The 20602-nt window shown below is 42.7% G+C and overlaps 2 protein-coding genes across 3 annotated transcripts in view; one reads left to right on the top strand and one right to left on the bottom strand.

Annotated features, from left to right (window-relative positions):
- Positions 1-641: 641 nt before the first annotated feature.
- On the bottom strand, positions 642-5187 carry LOC143119438 (2-iminobutanoate/2-iminopropanoate deaminase-like). The gene is made up of 6 exons (XM_076280943.1): positions 4993-5187; positions 3906-4011; positions 3654-3708; positions 3494-3562; positions 1681-1736; positions 642-1337 (listed from the first exon to the last, which is right to left on the bottom strand). Exons 1-6 carry the CDS (start codon positions 5055-5057, stop codon positions 1281-1283), a joined length of 408 nt encoding a protein of 135 aa, XP_076137058.1. The 5' UTR covers positions 5058-5187; the 3' UTR covers positions 642-1280.
- Positions 5188-5620: 433 nt separating this feature from the next.
- Positions 5621-20602, top strand: part of scap (SREBF chaperone) — a 33922-nt gene continuing 18940 nt past the window's right edge. For both annotated transcript variants that reach the window (XM_076280940.1, XM_076280939.1), the window contains exons 1-7: positions 5621-5806; positions 9489-9690; positions 13171-13291; positions 13851-14008; positions 14228-14448; positions 18491-18596; positions 18902-19074. In XM_076280940.1, the coding sequence (XP_076137055.1) occupies positions 9569-9690; positions 13171-13291; positions 13851-14008; positions 14228-14448; positions 18491-18596; positions 18902-19074 (901 nt within the window). In that variant the 5' untranslated portion in view covers positions 5621-5806; positions 9489-9568. The remainder of the gene's footprint in view (positions 5807-9488; positions 9691-13170; positions 13292-13850; positions 14009-14227; positions 14449-18490; positions 18597-18901; positions 19075-20602) is intronic.

Raw genomic sequence — 20602 nt, 5'->3', positions numbered from 1 at the left:
TGGGGGGAGGTACTCTTACACTTAATCATTCTGGAAAATTTATTTGTCCTTGCATGTTACTACTTTTTCTATCTTTCTCTTTGTCGTTTATATGTTTGTTTATGCAGAAGAACGTTTTGGATATTGAAGGTAGATTGCATTTTGTATGGCTGACCCATTAGAGCACATTTGGGATTTGTTTGGTTTCAGACAATTGCCATTGCAAAACACTATAGCAGGGACTGATGGAATTCTACAGTTCGTCTTCCACCATTGACATACAGTGCAGCCTTCTGGGTCTGGGAGATCATCCCTTTCCTGCGATCTCAGCTGCACTCAAACAGCACGAACTATCCAGTGTTGCCTTCAGATACTGTATCAGCACAAATTATGGACCAATGTGGAAACAAAGTCTCAAGAAGTTCTTCACTTTCTTGAATTTGCATCAGATCTGCACACCTTTCATAGGATTCCTGGTGCCTTTTCTCACTGTGAATTTAGGTCATGTTCATGTACGCCTGTAAAACCAGGAACAAGTGCTATCCCCACATGTTTGTTTTACTGTGTAACATGCAGAGATCAACTGTCATCTGTAATGTACTCATCTCTCAACTTTCACACTAGCTTTTAGTGTACAGAATAAAGTTGCTGTTACTAATAAATAAGACTCATGATTTTATTTCAATTGTACATATTCATATTCAATGAAAATAGTGCAATTTTTCCTCATAGTACCAATTCATCAGTCAAAAGTAAATCTGAGCAAAATGATCAAGTAAACAAATTCAGACAGGACAGTTGATTATTTTACAGCCAGTAGTATTCTGTGATTTGAGAATGAGAATGTGAATACAAATTTCATCGTAAGATAAGCTAAATTAAACTAAGCTAAGCTAAGCCATCCATGAGTTAGTACAGAGAGGAGCTGCAGATATCTTCAGGGACGATCAGCCACTCAGCACAATGCTGAAATATGAAGCGGAGGAAAACAAAACAGGCCGCAGCTATCAGGAGAGCGGCCCCAAACGCTGCTCATTAAGAGTTAATGAGGCAAGTGAAAGCAGCCTGGTGACGAGGGAGGGAGGTGCGGATCCCAGCAGCGTCCTGGACAGCCCTACATGGCCTAATCAAACCCCACACTCCAATCCCTTAGAACATAATTAATCTGCATTTACATGGAGGAAATAGAATATCCTCCACAACGAGGAATATGAACGTTGTGCACGAGCGGAATCTTCAAGGCACATGTTTGGTAGTGTTGATTTCTGTCCAGTTGAAGAGCGCGTGGTCTGTAAGGCTTTTCAGGCATCTGTGATGGGGCCTAGGACGGCCACAGCTTCGATCTCAACTAGTCCAGCCTGTCAAGAGAGGAGAGTCAACCTCCCATGCAAACAATAGCAGTTTGTGTATAGACTGTTTACATTTGTTGCTATGAAGCTATCATTGCCCACAAATGTGAAATCAGAATTCTCCATAAACTGGAGTGAATGGCCAGTGAACAGCATATTTGCAAAGACTGAATGGACATGCCGCATACAGGCAGTACAGGACATTCAACCTAGTTAAGTCCTGAATGATGTTAAATATGTTCATATTTAAGTTATGCCATTCTGAGGAGTTGAAGCAAATGATCAAGCACTTTCATTTATTTTTAGAACAAAAACATGTTGACACCTGGCGTGTCCATCACATAGTACTCACTCTAGGAAGTGCGGAAACCTGGTAGGCTGCTCGTGCAGGAAAGCTTTTCTGGAAGACTGACAGAAACGAGAACATGGTTAGTTGTATCAGATATGGAACACGTAACTGCAGTTGAACAGGGCCTGGATGTCTTTTGCACAGGTATTTACAGTGATTTTCAGAGAATACAATAGATTTGTCCATGTCAAAATGAACAAGAGGGTAGGACCCCTCCTAGAACTGGTTCTCTGCATGCAAGTCATAGATATGAACAAATAGCACCTGAGGCTATGTGAACATGTGCACTACTCTTTGTTTCTGCCAGTTTGGCTAGTGTGTTAAATCATGGTTTGCACAGGGAGCACCCTCAACCTCATAATCTTACTCAATAACTGCTAAATACATTATCTAAACAATCACAATTAGTTCAAGCTATGAATCATTAAAAATAACTGTTAAATCCAAAGTCGGCGTAAATAAGACCAGGGTATTTCATTACACCTTAAGTGGCCCTTTTCTATGCAAATCCTCATGAGCAATTACCACAGTATTGACTTGGTTACATGACCCAAAATGTGAAGTAAACAGCAAGAGTTTGGCTAAAATTACAGGTAAGAACAAAATTATTCATAGCTCCGGCAAATATTGATTTAATGTGAACAATATGTTTGTTCTGACTGAAAATTACACGGTCACATGCCAAAAGGTTGCAAGACAGTGTGGGAGAAACATGGAATAAAAAAAGAAGCGTTTTTAATCTTCTTTAACATTTTTATGAAAAATGGCATGTCCAAAACTATTCATACCCTTTTTAAATAATCAATAAAAACATCTTTATTTGCATTCACAGCTCTCAAAATGGTTCATATAATACCTATCAAAGTAAACGGTAACACTAAAACAAGAGGCTACATTAAGATTCTGGAGGAAAAGATCATTTGATCATTAAAGCACACAATGATCCAAAACATACAGCCAAACAAGGCAAGAAATGGTTAACAGAAAACGATATCAACATTTTAGAGCGGCCCAGCCATAGTCCAAACTTCAATCCGTCAAAAAAGTGAGCACAAGGCCAGAGTGATGGCAAAGAATCGTTCCTGCCACAAAACCCGGATTGCTACTAAAAAGGTGCAATCTACAATCATTTTGGAGACATGAAGAGGCTTGGTAGGTTTAAAATGAACCATTTTGAGAGCTGTTATTGCAAATAAAGATGTTTCAAGTGATTGTTTAAAGAGGGTATGAATAACTTGGGACATGCCATTTTTCATAAAAAAAATTTAAAAAGATAAAAACGCTTCTTTTTTCATTCCATGTTTCTACCACATTGTCTTACAGCCTTTTGGCATGTGGCAGTGTAATTTTCAGTCAGAAAAAAACATATCGGTAAAGAGAAAATCAACATTTAATCAATATTTGCCTGGGGTATGAATAATTTTGATCTTAACTGTATGTGGACTTTTAGATAGATAGATAGATAGATACTTTATTGATCCCTAGGGGAAATTCAAGGTCAACCAGTGCCATAGTGAAGATAATCAGAGTGGAACTTGTTCAAGCCCAGCCTGCAATTTGTGTATATTTGGATCCACCCTGCACACAGAAGTGCCACATGTCTCCACTGGGCCCACGCCTCTTTTCCCAGCAGATTCTGAATACGAAGAGGACTGATCGCCACCTAGTGACCATTTGAAGAATGTCAAATGATGAAAACGAGGCCAATGGCAGTTAGGTGGGTTTGGTTCCACAATTCATCGGAAGAAGATGGGAAGGGGGGATCAAAACCTTGCCTGTCTGATATCTTGGTGTACTTCTACTGTATTCTACTTACACTCTTTGTAGACATCATTAACACTGACAAAGTCATTGATGTCTGCCAGAAGAACTGTGGTTTTCACAACTGAAACATAAAAAAACTATTATAATTTTGCTTTCTTACATTACTATACTTAGCTAATTAGTTATCAACCATGGTTAGTATTAACTCTTACCATTTTCATATCCACACCCAGCCTCTTTCAGAATCTCACCCATGTTTATGAGAGCCTTGGAAAAAAAGCATGTTACATATATCTGCAGATGTCTTTTTTTTTCTTAATGAAACAGATAAAATTTAACATTTATTTATTTCAGCAAAATATTAGCCTCACAGCAGGGATGCATACAATGAACTGGAGTAGCCTATGTTACTTTCATTTTTTTTAATTTAATTGTATTTTTTTCAAATGTGACCTCAGCCTTACTTGTTTGGTCTGGGCTTGCACTCCTCCCGCTACCAGCTGGCCAGAGACTGGATCCATCCCTAGCTGGCCAGAGATGTACACCGTGCAGTCCACCACCACGGCCTGGCTATAAGAAGAACCAGAACAGAGGAAAATGTCTTCAAGTTTGATCTGTGTGAAGCCCTGTTTCTCAGTGACATTCGGCACCTTCGGTCATTGTAAGGGCCATCTATTATGCTAGGCTATATCATTTTCAAGACAGTATAGGCTACCCATATCTGGGAAAGTATGATGTGATCATACTTGCATATATCTTATATCAGCCTTTACGTCAAGGAAAAATACTTTGTGTACATTCATGTCACCTGAAGCATGATGGTAGAAATATCTATTGAAAAGCACAGTTGATCTGTGCATGCCATGATCAACTTTTGATTATTTGATATGGAAACCAAGTTCATTATTTTGGACTGCTACATTCGAATTTAAGCCCAAAGTTGTAGAAATTTGCTTTTGCAAAAAAGGGTTTACTTTCTTGATTAGACCTATTATCCTTTTTTCCAGTCAAATTCTCTTCTCATCAGCTATCCATTGAATGTGAGTAGGCCTAATGAAGAAACTGGTGTTGATGCCTAAATGTCTCCCTCTGTTGGCTAGTAGTCTTGTTAATGCATTCCAGTTAGGTCGACACATTCACTGGAGAAGGCTTTGTTGACACTATTGCACAACACACCATCTATAACACAAGATGCGGAAAAGCTATGCAATAGGGCAATAGCACAATGATGGTCCACGCCTGGCATGGTCACATTAATCAGGCATTCAGAGCAGACGGTGCATCCAAAGAGAAACTCCTCCCTGAGCTGTCATTGGAAGAAAGGGGAAACTCCCCAACATAAGAAGCATAGGCTGTATATTAATTTCTCCCAAAATATCAAGACATTAATACTTGTACTGTTATACTTGTACTAATACTAAGTATTTGCCATAAGCATGAAGAAAGATGGCAAGGTATTCGGGAAATTAAGGCACAGGTGTTTTACTGGCTGCATGGTGAACCCGGCCAAATATGCGTCACGTGTAGTGTAAAAGTTTGCTACAACTTTACCTGTAAGGTCCAATAGCCGCCGGAGCTTTCTTGGTGTTGATGATTCTTCTAATAATAGCGGACATAGTTGAGCAAAATGGCAATGGGCTTAACGGCGAAACTGTTGGGTATCCTAGCCAGAGAACCGATAACCAGGAAAGTTTTCGGTTTAATAAGCGACTACGTTACGTGCCTATTGTAGCCTACGTTGTACGTGCATAGCCTACCATAGAAAGCTGAAAACAACCATAGAATACCAAACCACCAAATCATAGAATAACAAACCACCATTTTGGCACTATTGTTACCCTGCCTTTGACCCTTTTTCTTTATAACATTACTACCCTTTGCTTATTTTCTTGATTTTTAGAAAGCTCTACCCATATCCTGGCTAGTATAATACAATGCAATCCATGCTTAAATCATTCAACAGCAAATATATAATGGTATCATGATAGTATGTTTATTAATTTTTTCAAGTAGGCTAGGACTGTTGCGTTATTTATTTTATTTTATTAGAAAAAAGGAATTCTGGCTAATCGTAAGCCACCTATGTAATACGCCTATTACGCCAGTAACCACGTGTGTTTTTGAAGCCAATGGAGCACTGGGGAACCATTGTGCAGTGGGGGAACTGTTTTGTGCGCTGAACTAACTACATTCTCTGCCGTAGTGTATGGTACTAGCCTGTAGTGTTACTGTGTACCGCCGTGACATGATGCAGTGTAGCAATCAGCTTTGCTTATGAGCTAGCGCGGAATATACTTCATGGTGCGTCTACAATATATTATCTGGAGAAGAGTGTTTGTTAAAGCGGAGGAATCAATGTATCTTGGTAAGTGCCAGTTAATTGTAAATGTTTAGAGACACTGATAAATGGGTTAGCTAACGTTGTACCAGTTGCTCTCCAGCAGCTAGCTAGGTAGCTTCAGGCCCCTGCTAATTTCATCCTCCTGAAAGTAGAGCGAGCCGCGAGGTGCATAGGTGTAACGTTAACTTACTTCTCTTAATTAACTTAGCAGTGTTGGTAGAGCTAGCTGGTGCTGGTAGAATACGTAGTAAATGTGTTAAAACGCACGTTTGTCACATTCAAACGTTAGTCAGAATTTCCCAGTAGTACAGACGCTTGGTACTTTAATGGCTGAACAGATCCAGAGGAGAACTCGTGGTTATGTTATGTTATTACAAATTAGATTCTACACGCTAGCTTCTTTAGCAAGCAGGATGCTGCTGCAGGTTGCCATTGAGTTAACATGGGTTAAGAATAATGAGCGTTTCGGTAACGTTAGTTTGTGTTGAAAAATACAAAAGTTAACGTTGAACCTTTTCTGATGATTGGCTCATACAGCTATTTTGCTTGCATGGTTTGAAACATGGCATGGGTTCTGTTTATGATGTGATGTGGAGCCAGCACCTGTCATGAACTCGCGAGCTCTGACAGAAACATAATGAGATTAAAATCTCAAGTCAATTGTTGCTACTGTAAACCGGGAAGTTTAACTTCACTGTTCTTTGACTGTGGCTGAGTTGTAGAAAGATTTTAGTAACGTGTGTTACAATAACGATAGAGAAAATGCTTCTAATGGGACAGTTTTCAGCGCATTCGTTGATGGTGTTGTGCACTCGCTAGTTCATTTAGCAGACGTTACGCTGGCACGCTAATTGCTTTGCATTAATGGCTTGTGACTGTTTTGATAGCCAGCCGCTAAATTAGCGTCGTTAAACTTTTTTATGACCAGCACAGCCTTTTCGCAAGCACAAGGGGTTTTGTTGTTTCCCTTCATTTCTGTGGCATGCAGTTTGCTACTGTAACGTTAGCTTGGTGTTTATTGTTACCTTGGTCTTGCGTCATCTTGTCGTACACGTTTTTGCCTGTCACTTGGTGTAATAATGTGCAGATCATATAGAATTCTAGACATTTGTTTTACATGTATACATACAGGCATGTTTCCTCCGATAGTCAGAGACGTTGCTTTTAACTTCTAAGAAATCTTAAAACAAGTTTGCCAGTGGTGCGCTCTTTACCGTCGAGAAAAGCAAACTATTGCGCTCTTAGCCGTCAGTAAAAGTCAATGACCTTTTCAAGAGAAATGTCTTTCACTGTAAAATAGTGCCTTCATGAACGACTAACAGAACGTTTAATAACGCTTTTTCGAGTGCCCAACCTTTTTGTGCTTCCTGTGTTGTTGTGTATCCAGTGTGCACCGTCTGCGTTCTAGAGCCTATTTCGGTTTGCGAGATCAGAGGGTTCAAGTAGCCTAACTCAAATAAACACACATCATGCAGTTGACATGTTCTCAAGCAAATGCGCACCTTGTAGCTCACATGTCTCTGAACCTGACTGAGATTTTGCCCGTTAACATACACTGATAACCTTTGTTGAGGCACCATTGGCGGGAAAATGTCAATTAAATCGTGTCAAATGAATCGTGTTTAAGTGGTAGGCCTACTCGTCTTTTCATACTAGGGTTGGGGAGAACAATGACTGTTATTGTGTTGGCCATGAAGTAAAAATATCCATGATATGAAGGAATTTGCAGTTGCAAGTGTGTTTTATTATCTGAACAGTCTCTTCTGAATTGCTTTTTGTGGCGTATTACTTACTACTTTTCATTCTGCCCTAGGCATTTTTTTTTTTTGAATTTTAGATTATTTCTTTTTCTCTGTCATGGCTGCTACCTGTGTCCTCAGTTTGACCCCATTGTATTGTGTATGACTTGTAATCTGCATGAAAATCTACCCCCATTGCAGTGTAATGAACGATATGTCTACTGCTCTCACTAATATAGTTTAAATGATTCTTTGTTCACCAGCAGCTCCAATGCTTATGTTGGTGTAAATGCCAGTTCCATTGCATGTACACAAACCTAACAAGGACTCCTCAATTTAAGGTAGCTCAGAATAACAAACGCACAGGCACCCTAAGTCCAGCGGAGTCTGCTGTTTGTTTGGGTTGGTGGGATGTGGAGTCTGCTCTCTGTGCATCATGTTACCTCTTTACGCTTCTCCGATCAGGTGGCAAAGGTAGAGAGACTGAGGGAATGAAGGAGAGGCATTGGGATAGAGTGGAAAGAATGAGACGCGCAAAATGAGAGAGAGAGAGAAGGGGGGAGTGGAAAGAGAAGAGGGATGGACCTGAGCCTCATTTGCGTGGCTGTGAGCAGCTCAATCCTGGATTAGCTCACTGACTGAGACATTGAGTACCTGCCAAAAGCAAGGCCTCTGGCATACTCGTGTAACCTCACTAGAGAGGTGAGAAATATGGGTTTGTACAAAGACAAAATAAAGAAAAGAGAGAAGGAGATGAAGGGATGAACAAAACACAAGACGTGTGTGAGGGAGGAGAAAGCACATAGGGTGAGCAGCACCTTGTTTCTGGAGTGGGTCGTGATTCATGACGCCATCAGAAGCACTAGCAGCCTGGTTTCATTGTTGACTGGTGTTCAACACTTCATCCCAGTGTTCATCACAGAAAATATTCCCCAAACCTAGTAAACAAGTTGACCCGTGGAGTCTTCTAAACTGGATCCACCAACCAGATATTTCATTACTAGTGCACTTGTGGTGCAGGCTAGCTCTCGTCAGTTTAACGCTTCTGTGTGGCTGGCAGTATGTTGTAATGAGAATTCGTTGTAATGGTTGTTGCGTTGTTATTTGAAAGAACGCGTTTGTGGTGAGAGTGGGGATTATTTATAGACTGCTGTGTGTGCTATAGACACTCTGGAGGTAAATTTCCAAGGAGGAATGTGCTGGTAGGTTATACTACAGGGTGTGTGTGTGTGTGTGTGTGTGTGTGTGTGTGTGTGTGTGTGTGTGTGTGTGTGTGTGTGTGTGTGTGTGTGTGTGTGTGTGTGTGTGTGTGTGTGTGTGTGTGTGTGTGTGTGTGTGTGTGTGTGTGTGTGTGTGTGTGTGTGTGTGTGTGTGTGTGTGCACATGCGCATGTCCACTTGTGTGTGTAGACTGTAGAGGAGGGAATCTATTTCACAAATGATTACGCCAACCCATTGACCTAAAGAAATATTGATAATATGAAGTGAAATAAGACAGATCCTTGTAAAAGTTGTTGTTGTGCTGTGTGTGTTGGCTTTATATAGTCACCTGACCCAGGGGAGCTGAATTCTCTGGCTGCGTCAGGCACTCATGGGTCTCATCTCCTGCCTACATGTGCTCTAAGTGAGTTATAAAATTAGGTGGAGGTGGAGCTCATGTCTGGGGTTGGTTTGTCTGGGTTGTTTTTCTCTTTGTGTTGCTCATGCTCTGATAATGACGAGGCATTTCCCATGGCATCTACACCCAGCCTGTCTTGAATGGTTTTGCCCGGGATTACATTGATGTATTTTTTTATGTTAACGTTCTTTTATGTACTTTTATTCTTACATTGAAATATATTAAGTAAGTAATTTTGTTTTAAAAGCAAACAAACACTGAACACAATATTCTTAGACCACAGACTCGAGGATTATGTTCCCCTGTGACTGGCCGTGGCCTAACTTTAACCCCGTCTCTCCCCTCTCCAGGTCCCTGAATGGTCCCCAGTGCCCCCTGCTCGACTGCCCGCCACGTGCCCATGGCGTCCAGCTGACCCCACCCCTGCAGGATGACGGTGCGAGAGCGTCTTCGGGAGAGCATCTCGGCTGCCTTCTACCGGCACGGCCTGCTCTGCGCCTCCTACCCCGTGCCCATCATCCTCTTCACGTCCGCGAGCATCCTCACCTGCTGGTGAGTGAGGGACCAGCCACTGGCCCTGGGCCTTGTTCTGAGGGACTGTGTGCACCTGTGTGGAGGAGGGGATTGGTCTGGATATTGGTGCCATTTTTCTATCTATTCACTGTCCAGTATTGGGTCACATTTCACAGGCCATGTTATGGTGTATACTATTCAGTTGAACAAAGCAGTCTGATGAGGGAATTTTTCTGTTGTCAAAGATCCTACACCAGTGTCTAATTACCCCAGGCCTGTATTCACAAAGCTTGTGGTGTTAGCACTAAGAATACTCCTAAAACTCATAAAATGTTTTAACTAAGAGTTTTGTCTTAAAACCTATTCACAAAGCTGCTGAGACCAACTTTTAGCAAGGAAAAAGCCGTCTCCTTAGATGAGAGCGCCGTTGCTATGGTTACGTCAGTTCTCATGCACATGCTTGCTTGCAGTGACTTCAGTGATTGGCTGATGAGCGACAGAAGGACATAAGAAAGAAATAAACATTGACAATAATAAACAAATGAAATTGTAGCAACACTGCGGATTGACACCGTAACATTTTAAATGGATCTGTATGATGACACATTTACATAGACAGGACGTGATTTAATTTGATTGACATTAAAATATTACATTTAGTTTATGTTTCGACAATTAATGGTTTTGGTTGTTTCTGGTGGTGTTAAGCATCCCAGACAACGTTTAGCACAAATTCTTTGAGTTTCGCCAGTTAGGAGCTACATTTAGCCTTAAGAATCTTTGTGAATAACAGTTAGTTGTCATTGTCTTGGTTGCATTGGTCTCTTGAAATGAGTGAACAAACGAACATTTGAGACAACTTTTGAAACAAAGATAAAATATGTGCTGAAGCAATGCTAAGACAACAAAAGCAAATGTCAAAATGGTAGGTTACATGACAGTTTAGCATTTATTGACGTCAAAGCAAATTTTGTTCAGGAAGTATTTTGGCTTCTTCATAAGCTACAAAAAAGGTCCCAAAATGTGTCTCTTTCCATACTGATGCTTGGAGGGGTCCCGCTGGAAGTGGTTTTAGCCGGAGAGTGAAGCACACAGAGTTACCCCAGTTGAACTGCAGACTCTGCCGGATTAGACGGAGCTGTGATCACAAATTGGGCAGATCTGGTCACTCCAGATTACATCAAAGGGCCGAAGCCTGGCGTTGGAGAGCTCACCAGTGCGATGACTGAAAAAGTGCTTTCTCAGAACTTTGTCCGGGTGCCAGAGAAACTCTGCGTTTTGTTAAGCCCCCGCCAGCTTTGAGTGAATCAAAAGTCCTGGAGCTCGCTTAAAGGACAGACCCCCAGGCGGAGAAAAAAAAGAAGCTGGCTGTGAGAAAGTGGCGCCCTGAGAAAAGGAACCAGCATCTGCTGAGCCTCTCCCAGGCTGTCAGAGCTACAAAACGGGCCTTTGTGGAGGTACAGTGACCTGAGTCAGCTTCAGGGAGCAGGGTGAGAAGGGGGAACAATTTGGCAATTTAGCCTGGCGCCCTGAGAAAGGCAGGCTCTGTGTTCTGTGCTGCCCCTGTACAGGAGAATTTCACTCAGCTGAGGAATGGCAGATTGTTCAGAGACGCCATTAAAACGTAGACGCGTCCCACGTGCACCCTCGCAGAATCAATTTTCCTATAACTCATTTGAAACGTTCGGTTAATGTTTCAGGAGTGGTTATGAAGGTTGACATTGAGTCAGAAGCTGGAAAAGGTTTCCAGTACCCTGGAAATCCAGAGTTCTTGCGAGAGCACAATGGAATTGTCTCTGCGAGACACTCTGGCAAAGAGCAATGATGCACGTTACTTTTACCCCAACATTCCGGGAAACCAGCTAAAATGATGAAGACAGCGCTGCAACGTTGGAGGACAGTACACATTGGTCGTAGTGTTATCCGATTGCGTCGAAGTCCGAAATAATTCAGAGTAAACTTGGTCTAGTATTATCCAATTGCGTGCAGTGAGATTTTTAAATGCATGCTTGTTGCCGCCCCTCGAGTTGGGCCATTATATTGTTCTTTGCCAGACTCTTAATCTTTCTAGATTATCAGGGTCTGGATTTTCCAGGCTAGGTTTCCAGTGCTTACACGTGTAAAAATGACTTTCTGAAGAAATGGATAGTTCAAGAGTGTTTCTTGCAGTTCCAATTACTGTTTGGTTCTGTGTTGACTACGTCCTAAGCCTATTACACACTGGGTTTATGGGCTATTACAGATGAAAGATGACCGTCAAACAGGATGTTGTACCCAAGTTCCAAGATGCACTTTGCACTGTGGGGTTTGCAGTAAACAGGAGTCTGTTTTTGTATGTGAATATCTCAATCTGCACCCATCTGATCACACAACACTGTTTTAGTTGTCTGGTAGGCCATGTCTACAAGATGCAGGATAAACTATGTACTGTAATACAGTCAATCCCACCACTATGCAATCCTGTAGTAACCCCATGCCACCCCATGCCATTTCCAAACGTTGCGAAACGGCATCTATTTCGAAAAACACCCCAGTCTGGAATGTGAGGAATCGCACCACAGTCCCATTCCAGAGCATCCCTCCTCCCTGTGCACACCTGTTGAGAACGTGCAGTGCCCCTAAGTGTCTTCTCCCCCCACTAAACAGAATGCAGGTGAACAGCACGTGACCGCTCCAGGGTGTAGGCGTCAATCAGAAATCTTCCGTTCCATTTCTGGCGGTCCCCGTGGCAGCACGTGGGCCTTCAGTGCCGACCGCTAAAAAGAATGTGGTGGACGGTCCTGTCTTACTCACACACTCTCCCGCCCTCCTCTCTCTCACCCCAGCCTCTCTCTCTCTCTCTTTCCTCTCTCTCCCACACACACACACACACACACACACCTGGGGTGAGAGGAGCTCAGAGGGGAAGGTGCAGTGGTTGCCGGCGGGCCCCTGTTTCGTAAGAGCCCTTTCTCAGGAGAGAGGGAGTGGGGGCGGGCAGGCAGGCAGGGTGCTGCTGCAGGCTGCTTATCTCAACACGGGGGCCATGAGAAATGATCTGTCCGTGCCCTCTTCCTCCTGCGCTGCCCTCTGGGAAACAAGCCCATGCTTTGTAATATTTCCCATTTCCTTGGAAATGGCCCCGTGAATAAAGCTTTGCTTCTTCTGTGCAGCGCCATCTCAACAGGGGAACTGTGGGTGTTTGTTTGTGGTGAGGGAGGGAAGGCTCTTGGGCATGGCGTTGTGGTTGGCTACCCAAACATCATGCCTTTTCCATATGGGCTAGTGGTGCTATTTGAAAGTTTTGTGTGAATGCATGTCTCAGCTACTTCACATTTTACCCTCCTCCTTTTCTCATGCAGAAGGTATTTCTTGTGTGTGTGTGTGTGTGTGTGTGTGTGTGTGTGTGTGTGTGTGTGTGTGTGTGTGTGTGTGTGTGTGTGTGTGTGTGTGTGTGTGTGTGTGTGTGTGTGTGTGTGTGTGTGTGTGTGTGTGTGTGTTCTACACAATGTAACTTTCCTAAAATGCCTCCTTTGTCAGTTACCCACTGCTGAAGCTGCCCCTGCCTGGCACAGGGCCCGAGAAGTTCACCACTGGCCTGCGAGACTACATCGTCCCCTCCCATGAGCCGCAGGGAGACCTGGGGGAGCGGCCAGAGTGGGTAAGAACTTTCTCACAGGCGCACGCACGCACGCACGCGCAGTCGCATACTGATGAAAGGCATGTTCACAAGCACACTTTCACACACATGCAGCCACACCCAAATTTGCTTATGAATGAATGTGTATTTGAGTGCATAATGTGCACAGATATGGGCTTGCTGAAATACACCTACTCACATTCTATATCTCTCCTGAGAAGTCTTGTGTGGACAGTCCAGAATTGTTTTAAGCTTATTCAATGGAATGATGTTTTTGCCGAAATCGAACGGAGCTTATAAACAGGACTTACAGGAAATATATAATCTTTACTGTACAGTTAGAAGTCTGTTTAGATTATTTCTTGTTTTGTGCTGTATGCAAAAATAATAAAAAAAACTTGCTTTAAGCATTTTCCTGTCAACACACCACATTCTTGTTCATTTGTAGAAATGAAAGTTTCTTCAAGAATTTCCCAAAGGAACATTTCTTTAACTCCATTTTCAGGCCTGGTTATGGTGTTTTCTGACTAATGCATCCGTCTCCTCACTCTCTGCTATCTGTCTCTGTGGCTGTGGTTAGTATCGAGGGCCTCCCGTGGCCTACATCCAGCAGGTCCTGGTCAAGGCTGCCGTTTCCCCCTGGGAAAACACCCTAGTGCCGGTGGACGTGTTCCGCTCCCCCCTGGGCCGTGTGTTCAGCCTGCTGGAGGAGATCCGGAACCATGTGTACTCAGACAGGTGAGCTGGCCTCTCATCCCAGGCTCCACACTAAGGCTCCGTTAGCTGGACGTGCACATGTGGTCATGCTCTCGCTCTCATTTTACATTTGAACAATGAGCTTTTCCATTTCAGTCTTTGTGCTAGTTTTGCATGAGTGTTCTTTTTTTTTTTTTTTTTCTTGTCTCATGTTTTCTCTTCATCTCTCCCTGGCTGTCTCTATCCCTCTATGCTTCACAGCTCGGGTGTCCGCAGCCTGGAGGCGCTTTGTCTGCAGGTGACTGACCTGTTGCCAGGGTTACGACGCATGCGGGCAGTCCTGCCTGAACACGGCTGCCTGTTGGTCTCCCCTGGCAACTATTGGCAGAACCAGCAGGATTTATTTGACTCGGACCCTGACCTCCTGAAGACTGTCCAAAAGCATGAACCCAAAGTCCTCCACACCTCTGCTACCCTGAGAGGTGAGGGAGAGGGAAGGAGAGAGAGAGGGATGGGAGAGAGAGAGGGATGGAGGGAGGGAGCGAGGGGAGGTAAATATGCAGTTTATTGTAAAGAACACAAGATCATTAAGAGATTACAAATGTGATCATAACATATTATGATCTAAATAGCTCATAGGATGGGAGGGTGGGTCTGAGAGGATTAATCGGTCATCTGGATGAACGCATGTGAGAGGGGGAACTCTGTGCAAAGGTCCTGGGTGTTCAGTTGGTGGCAATTATGCCAAAAGGGCTGCCACTTGGAAAGCTTGTGATGGTCTTGGACATTTGCCTTGTCTGTTGTGTGTAGGTCTATATTTGCAAATTATTTTGTGCACCCTGAAGAGAACGTGTTCTTCTCTGATTTCACTTGAACACCAGTAGTACTACACAAATACCTTTAAAGCAGAGGATATCTTTCCATCAAATGCATTGTTTAACTTCATACAAAAAACTTTTATCTGGTTTAATGGAGTTCAGATTATGATCATTAAGGGAGCCAAATCCATTGGCCTCTGATCCTGCCCCCAGCGGTGATGGTCATTAGGAAATGACCTTAACTTGGCTTATTATACGGCTCTTCACAATGCTAGTAGAACGCTCCATTGACTTAAATGGGATTTCCCAACGTTCTATGGTAAAATATTGTCATGTAATTACCGCTGCAAGCATATAATTACCGCTGTCAATGGCAACGGGTTTTGTGCTGCTGATTTAAGTTTTTCCATATCACTCCGCAAATAGTCTGTTCACTTCTTGCATTGGAACTTCATTCAAAAGGGAAAGCAGACGGTTGATCAGCTGTGTTCTAAAGAATGTTTGATTCAAGTTCAGTGTGTGTTGCGAACTATGTTTCTCAGCAAAAGCCACGACGAAACGGTAACAAACTAGATGTACCGCGTAGCGGTACAAAATATGACCGCCGCTCAGTCCTGCACATCCATTCCGCGAAAATAAATCATATTAATGAATTTGTCTCCATCTTCTACTCCATCCCCCACTCTTGAAACTTTTGTGTATGCTTGTTTGGAATGTGTGTTTGCACACATTCCGCACACAAAGTAGCCTACTGGCGCTGCAAAGGTGAATAGATTTGTTTCTGGGCCAAAAAATCTGTAACATTGTTATAAAACCTTTAAAATCTCTAAACAATCACAAGTAGGGCAGTTCATCATAGTCCATCCATTGCAACTGGACTGATGAAAGGTACACCTGTAGGCTACATTGTATTTGGGAAAAGCAGAAGGTAGCAGCATAATGTATTTATTTATTTATTATTAAACTAAAACAATCCCTGTCAGTTCCATGCAGTTTTCAACAGCTATCAAGAAGAGAGGTCATGTCATGGATTTTTGTGAATGTTTCTTCTTCTACATATGCATAGGTTTAGTCATCTAGTTCAAATTATATTCAGCTTTATTGTCAATGCACAAATTAAATACCAGTAGTCTAAAACAAAATGCCGTTTTACCCAGTGGTGCAAATAACTGACATGTCCAAAAGGGCCTTCATGAAATGCGTTGCGAGACTGTTCATACACATTTTAACGGGCAAAGTTGAAGAGCTACTCTCCGTTATTGTTTGTGCAAATAATATGCTGATTCATGTTCCCTTGCATTTTGCAACCATGAGGTCCATGGTTAAGCTCAATCTTTTGACGCAATCTTTTGATTTTCACCCAGCCTAGTCCATGGTAGGCGCCCGATAGAAATATTGTTTAATTTTGCGATTGAGATATCCACGCACTGGCGCCCCCCCTGCGACGTGTTCGCCCCCCGGTTTTAGAGCTATTCTAAATGCAAAAATGCATAGACATTGCATGACAAAACCGTGACTGTTACCAAACTATAAGCTATATAAGGTAGGCCCTATGCTAGGCCTATTACACAACACAAATTGTCACCAGGCTATGCTGGCGACCCAAATAAAATCTCCGTTGGAACCAATGGCTTACACCTTACAGTATCAAGCTGCCACCTCTTGGCGAAAAGTTAATAGTTTTGCATATCAGTAGTAATACATTTCACGTAGCTGTGAATCACGGAAAGGGCGAATGAAGTGGACACTTCTAAATGGAACCCAACCCACTGTACAGTAACTCAAGGTCTGTGGCTAAAGCAGCCATAATGAAAGCGTTATCATTGTTTGGATACTTCACACACACGTGTTTTTTAATCGCATAGACTACAACTACCAAGCTGGAATCAAAGCACATCGACTCCCCTCTCACACCCTAAACACGCACTTCGAACAAACAAAAAGCGCCTCAGTCTCACGGAATAGCCATAGGCAAAACTGTATCTGACCGGTGTAACGTTGGTATTAAATCATCCATCGCAAAGAATGATTTTTGTAGCACGTGCAACAAATATGTGTAGGTACAGCCCTGCCCTGAATACATCTCAACGTGCGCTCTAAAACATCTGGTTTAAATGGAGATGTAGATCATCACGGGATCATAGACAGGTTATCTTTCAGGTAGCCTAGGCCTATATATTTTCCATTAAAAAACCATCACGTAGCGAACGTGTTGTGGCTAACTCACTTAGCTCCTGTTAGTAGCCTAGGTTATGGTCATAAGCAAATGAGATGACAGTCGAAAGATACAATTAGTGCTGTTATCGATTTGCTTGGTAGCCTATAAACGCATTTATGGTTTTCTACAAATACATCAATAATCAAATTGGCCTCCATCACTCAACCATGCTAACGGTAAAATTATTTTACCTACGTTCTGCTATTGATAGGATTAACGTAGCCTACCTGCAGTAAAAAACAAGCATGTCCGATAAACATTCTCAGATTTATTTCGGCTTCAAGAGGAAATGGGAATTACATTTCATGCAGAAATCATCCTACCCTTAGACGTTCTCTGCGGTAAACTACTGTAGCCTACAGTCTTGTCCTTGTAGGAAGCATAGTGTCTTTCTAACCCACTTTAGATTAACTTCCAACAAAATTACGTCTCACTGCAACGATGCGCCATCTAGTGGACAAACGACTACTTATCGCCAATACTGGAAATGCAGCCATGATGATGATGATGAATATTTATTTTGGCTTTCTTTTAATCCTACTGAATTTGTAATTATGTATCAGCCGTTCTAATACCGATAGTATGTGGGTGCCTGTGTGTGTGTGTGCATGTGTATATGTGTGCACCACCATCTACAGGCCAATGAGTGTAGAGTCACTAAATGTACACATAACTTAATTTTTTAGACCCCCCCATGGATGAAATTCTACGAAACTTGGCATACCCCCAGAGAATGTCAGGTTAATCATACACATAAACTTTGGTGCAGTTCTGAACGTCTTTACTGAAGAGAGGGGCGATTAAAGCAGAATGATATTGCATTTTCATTTTTTACCGGGGGGGTGCAAATCACAAATGAGTGATTATGGGCTAAGTTGATGTGGGCCCTTGAGACCAACATACCATAAAAATTTCTTCATCCTCGGTGCCACGGTTCAGGTAGTTATTTAGGAAAAACTGCATTTTTTGGGTTTCGGGGGGCCCAGCGCGGAGGGGGAGTGGCCCCCGGGGACCAAACGAAATTTTTCCGTAAAAGTCTAGTGGGGCTACATACCCACCAAATTTCATGTGCCCCGGTGTTTCGGTGCCCCGGGTATCGTTGACCAAAATTTCAGGAAGTAGATGACGGGGGAAAAAAAAAAAAAAAAAAAAAAAAAAAAAAAAAACTTTGACAATCCCTATATGACCGCTTCGCTAGCTTCGCTAGCGGCGGTCATAATAAGTGTAAAGAGACATATCATGGAGTTTATTTTTTCGTTTTGGCAAGTAGCCGTATAATAAGCGGGATAATGTATAGAACGCCGGTCATTATTGGGAAAATAAGTCCCTTCAGGGCGAAGCAAGACCCCTCCGCGTCCGGTTCGCCCTGTCGGGACTTATTTTCCCAATAATGACCGGCGTTCTATTATTATCCCTTACATGTCCAGCTCACATGCTGTTTTGCGTCTTGCTCAGTGGACGCTAACAGAGCTTTCTCTCTGTTCTTAGACCTGCTGTTCGGCGTGCCAGGGAAGCACACGGGAGTCAGTCTGGACGGAAGGAAGCGTGCGGTCACCTACACCATCACCATAGCGCTCAGTCACTATGACGCCCGGTGAGTCCACACCAGGAGACTCCATGAATGTTAACTTGTGTTGATGTATTTGTGTGACCTTGAATTTGGGTTTTCCTTGGCGTGCGTGCGTGCGTGCGTGCGTGCGTGCGTGTGTGTGTGTGTTTATTTGTTTTCACGACATGTTGTTGGGTTATAAATGTGCACACTTAACTGTGCACCTTTGTAGACCTTTCCATTCCTTTGTTTAGTGTGTGTAGATGTTTATGGTGGATTCTGTTTATGTATGAGTGTGTGTTTCCTCTGACCATTTGCCTTGTTTATATTGTGTGTGTGTGTGAGAGCAGGTTCCTGAGTAGCCTCCGTGCCCGGCTGAAGCAGCTGCATCCTTCTGTGAACTGCAGCCTGCGTGATGACCACCTGCTGCACGTCCACTTCAAAGAGGAGATCGGCATCGCTGAGCTCATCCCACTGGTCACCACCTACATCATCCTCTTCGCCTACATCTACTTCTCCACCCGTACGTGTCTGTCTTACTATCTCTCTGACACACACACTCACACAGACACACACTCACACTCACACTCACACTTACACTCACACTCCCACTTCCTTTCCTCTAACTCCATCATACACATAGTCACCCTACCTCATGTCCATCATTCCTTATGACACACTTGTTATTTCTCAGAACTTAATCCTCCCATGCCTCCCTCGGGCTAATCTAAACAGGTTGTTTCCAGAGAGTTCATGTATCAGGTGGTTTTTGCCATTTCCTAAACAAACGTTTTGTTTATACAAACTTTTTTAACAAGCATTGGAGTTGGAGGTCATATATCAATGACCTGCCCCATTCTCTACCTCAGGGGTCGGCAACCTTTTTTGCCTGGAGAGCCACTTTTACCAATTTTTTTTTCTTTTTAATCTCAGAAGAGCCACATAAAGACGGTTACAAAAAAAAGTTTGGATATTTAACGTACAGTTACTTTCATTCAACAGAGGATTTTTAAATACATTTTCTACTCTACAAAAGTAGGCCTAATGTGCAAGTAACTTGAAATGTAAAGTGGAATGACAGAAGTATAGGCCTTGGGCTTCCCATGTACTGTAGGCTACACACCACCTCCTATTTTTCCAGTGTCCTTTGGTATGCAAAGTAACATCATAGTTAACAACACAACACTCAATTTTCGTTGACATGTCATTGGCGAAATTGAACATTAGGCATACCAGATATTAGATTTGGTGATGGCCTTGGAGTCTGGCTGGCTCATATTCAGTGAGGTGAAGTTTCATGCAAGAATTGAGGCTGTCACCATTTAAGGGCAACTCCACTCAAAACTGTCATATCCATAACAGCAACTAAATACCATGGCATTGTGTTGGCGTTATGGATGTGACAGTTTTGCGCGAAATTGCCCTTAAACGTGAGCGCAGGTTTGTCTTTATATTTTTCATATGTGAGAGATTTCTCACATGCAAGTGGAACCGAACAGGGTTAACACCGCAATACTAACTCGATGCAGTGTGCGATATATAACAGGCAGTTCATTTCGCGTTTTCAGAATCAGTCTTCGGATGGAAACTTTCCCATTTCAGCCCGCTTGTGTTCGCGCTCGCAAGCTGTGCTCGCTGACGTTTCCTTTTTGACATTTTCCTTATCTAGCCTACAGGAAGCGCACACATCAACAATAACAAGATAGATAGATAGATAGATAGATACTTTATTGATCCCCAAGGGGAAATTCAGGGGTCTCAGTAGCATACAGACATCACACACAACATGCACTTACAGCAGAAATGGTAAACATAAGTATAAGTATAAACATATAACTAAACTCCACTGTACAATAAAGACAGTAGAAGATAAGAAAGATAAGAAAACTAACAAAACTAAATACTAAATACACTATATAAATTAAATTAAGAAAGTCCAATGTGCTTGAGGGTGATCAAGCATAAGACGCTTGTAGTGACAGGGCCGGGACTGGTAAGGTGCTAAAGGGAGTGAGTGTCATGGTGAAGGTGCAAAAAGTAGTCCAACATTA

The sequence above is a fragment of the Alosa pseudoharengus genome, unplaced genomic scaffold (genome assembly GCF_046254945.1).
Source record: "Alosa pseudoharengus isolate Yale_2024_CS ecotype anadromous, Long Island Sound unplaced genomic scaffold, YU_APseudo_1.1 YU_APseudo_1.1_scf_12, whole genome shotgun sequence".
NCBI lineage: Eukaryota > Metazoa > Chordata > Actinopteri > Clupeiformes > Clupeidae > Alosa > Alosa pseudoharengus.
The sequence above is the reverse complement of the archived record's forward strand: the minus strand, read 5'-3'. Positions and strand labels throughout refer to the sequence as shown.

Bases quoted from the DNA above. Each gene is read 5' to 3' on its own strand.
- LOC143119438 (XM_076280943.1), bottom strand. From the start codon at position 5,057: ATGTCCGCTATTATTAGAAGAATCATCAACACCAAGAAAGCTCCGGCG. The intron at 4,012-4,992 runs GTAAAGTTGTAG...TTCTTCTTATAG, and splicing joins GCGGCTATTGGACCTTACAG to CCAGGCCGTGGTGGTGGACT. The intron at 3,709-3,905 runs GTAAGGCTGAGG...TTTTTTTCCAAG, and splicing joins TGCAAGCCCAGACCAAACAA to GCTCTCATAAACATGGGTGA.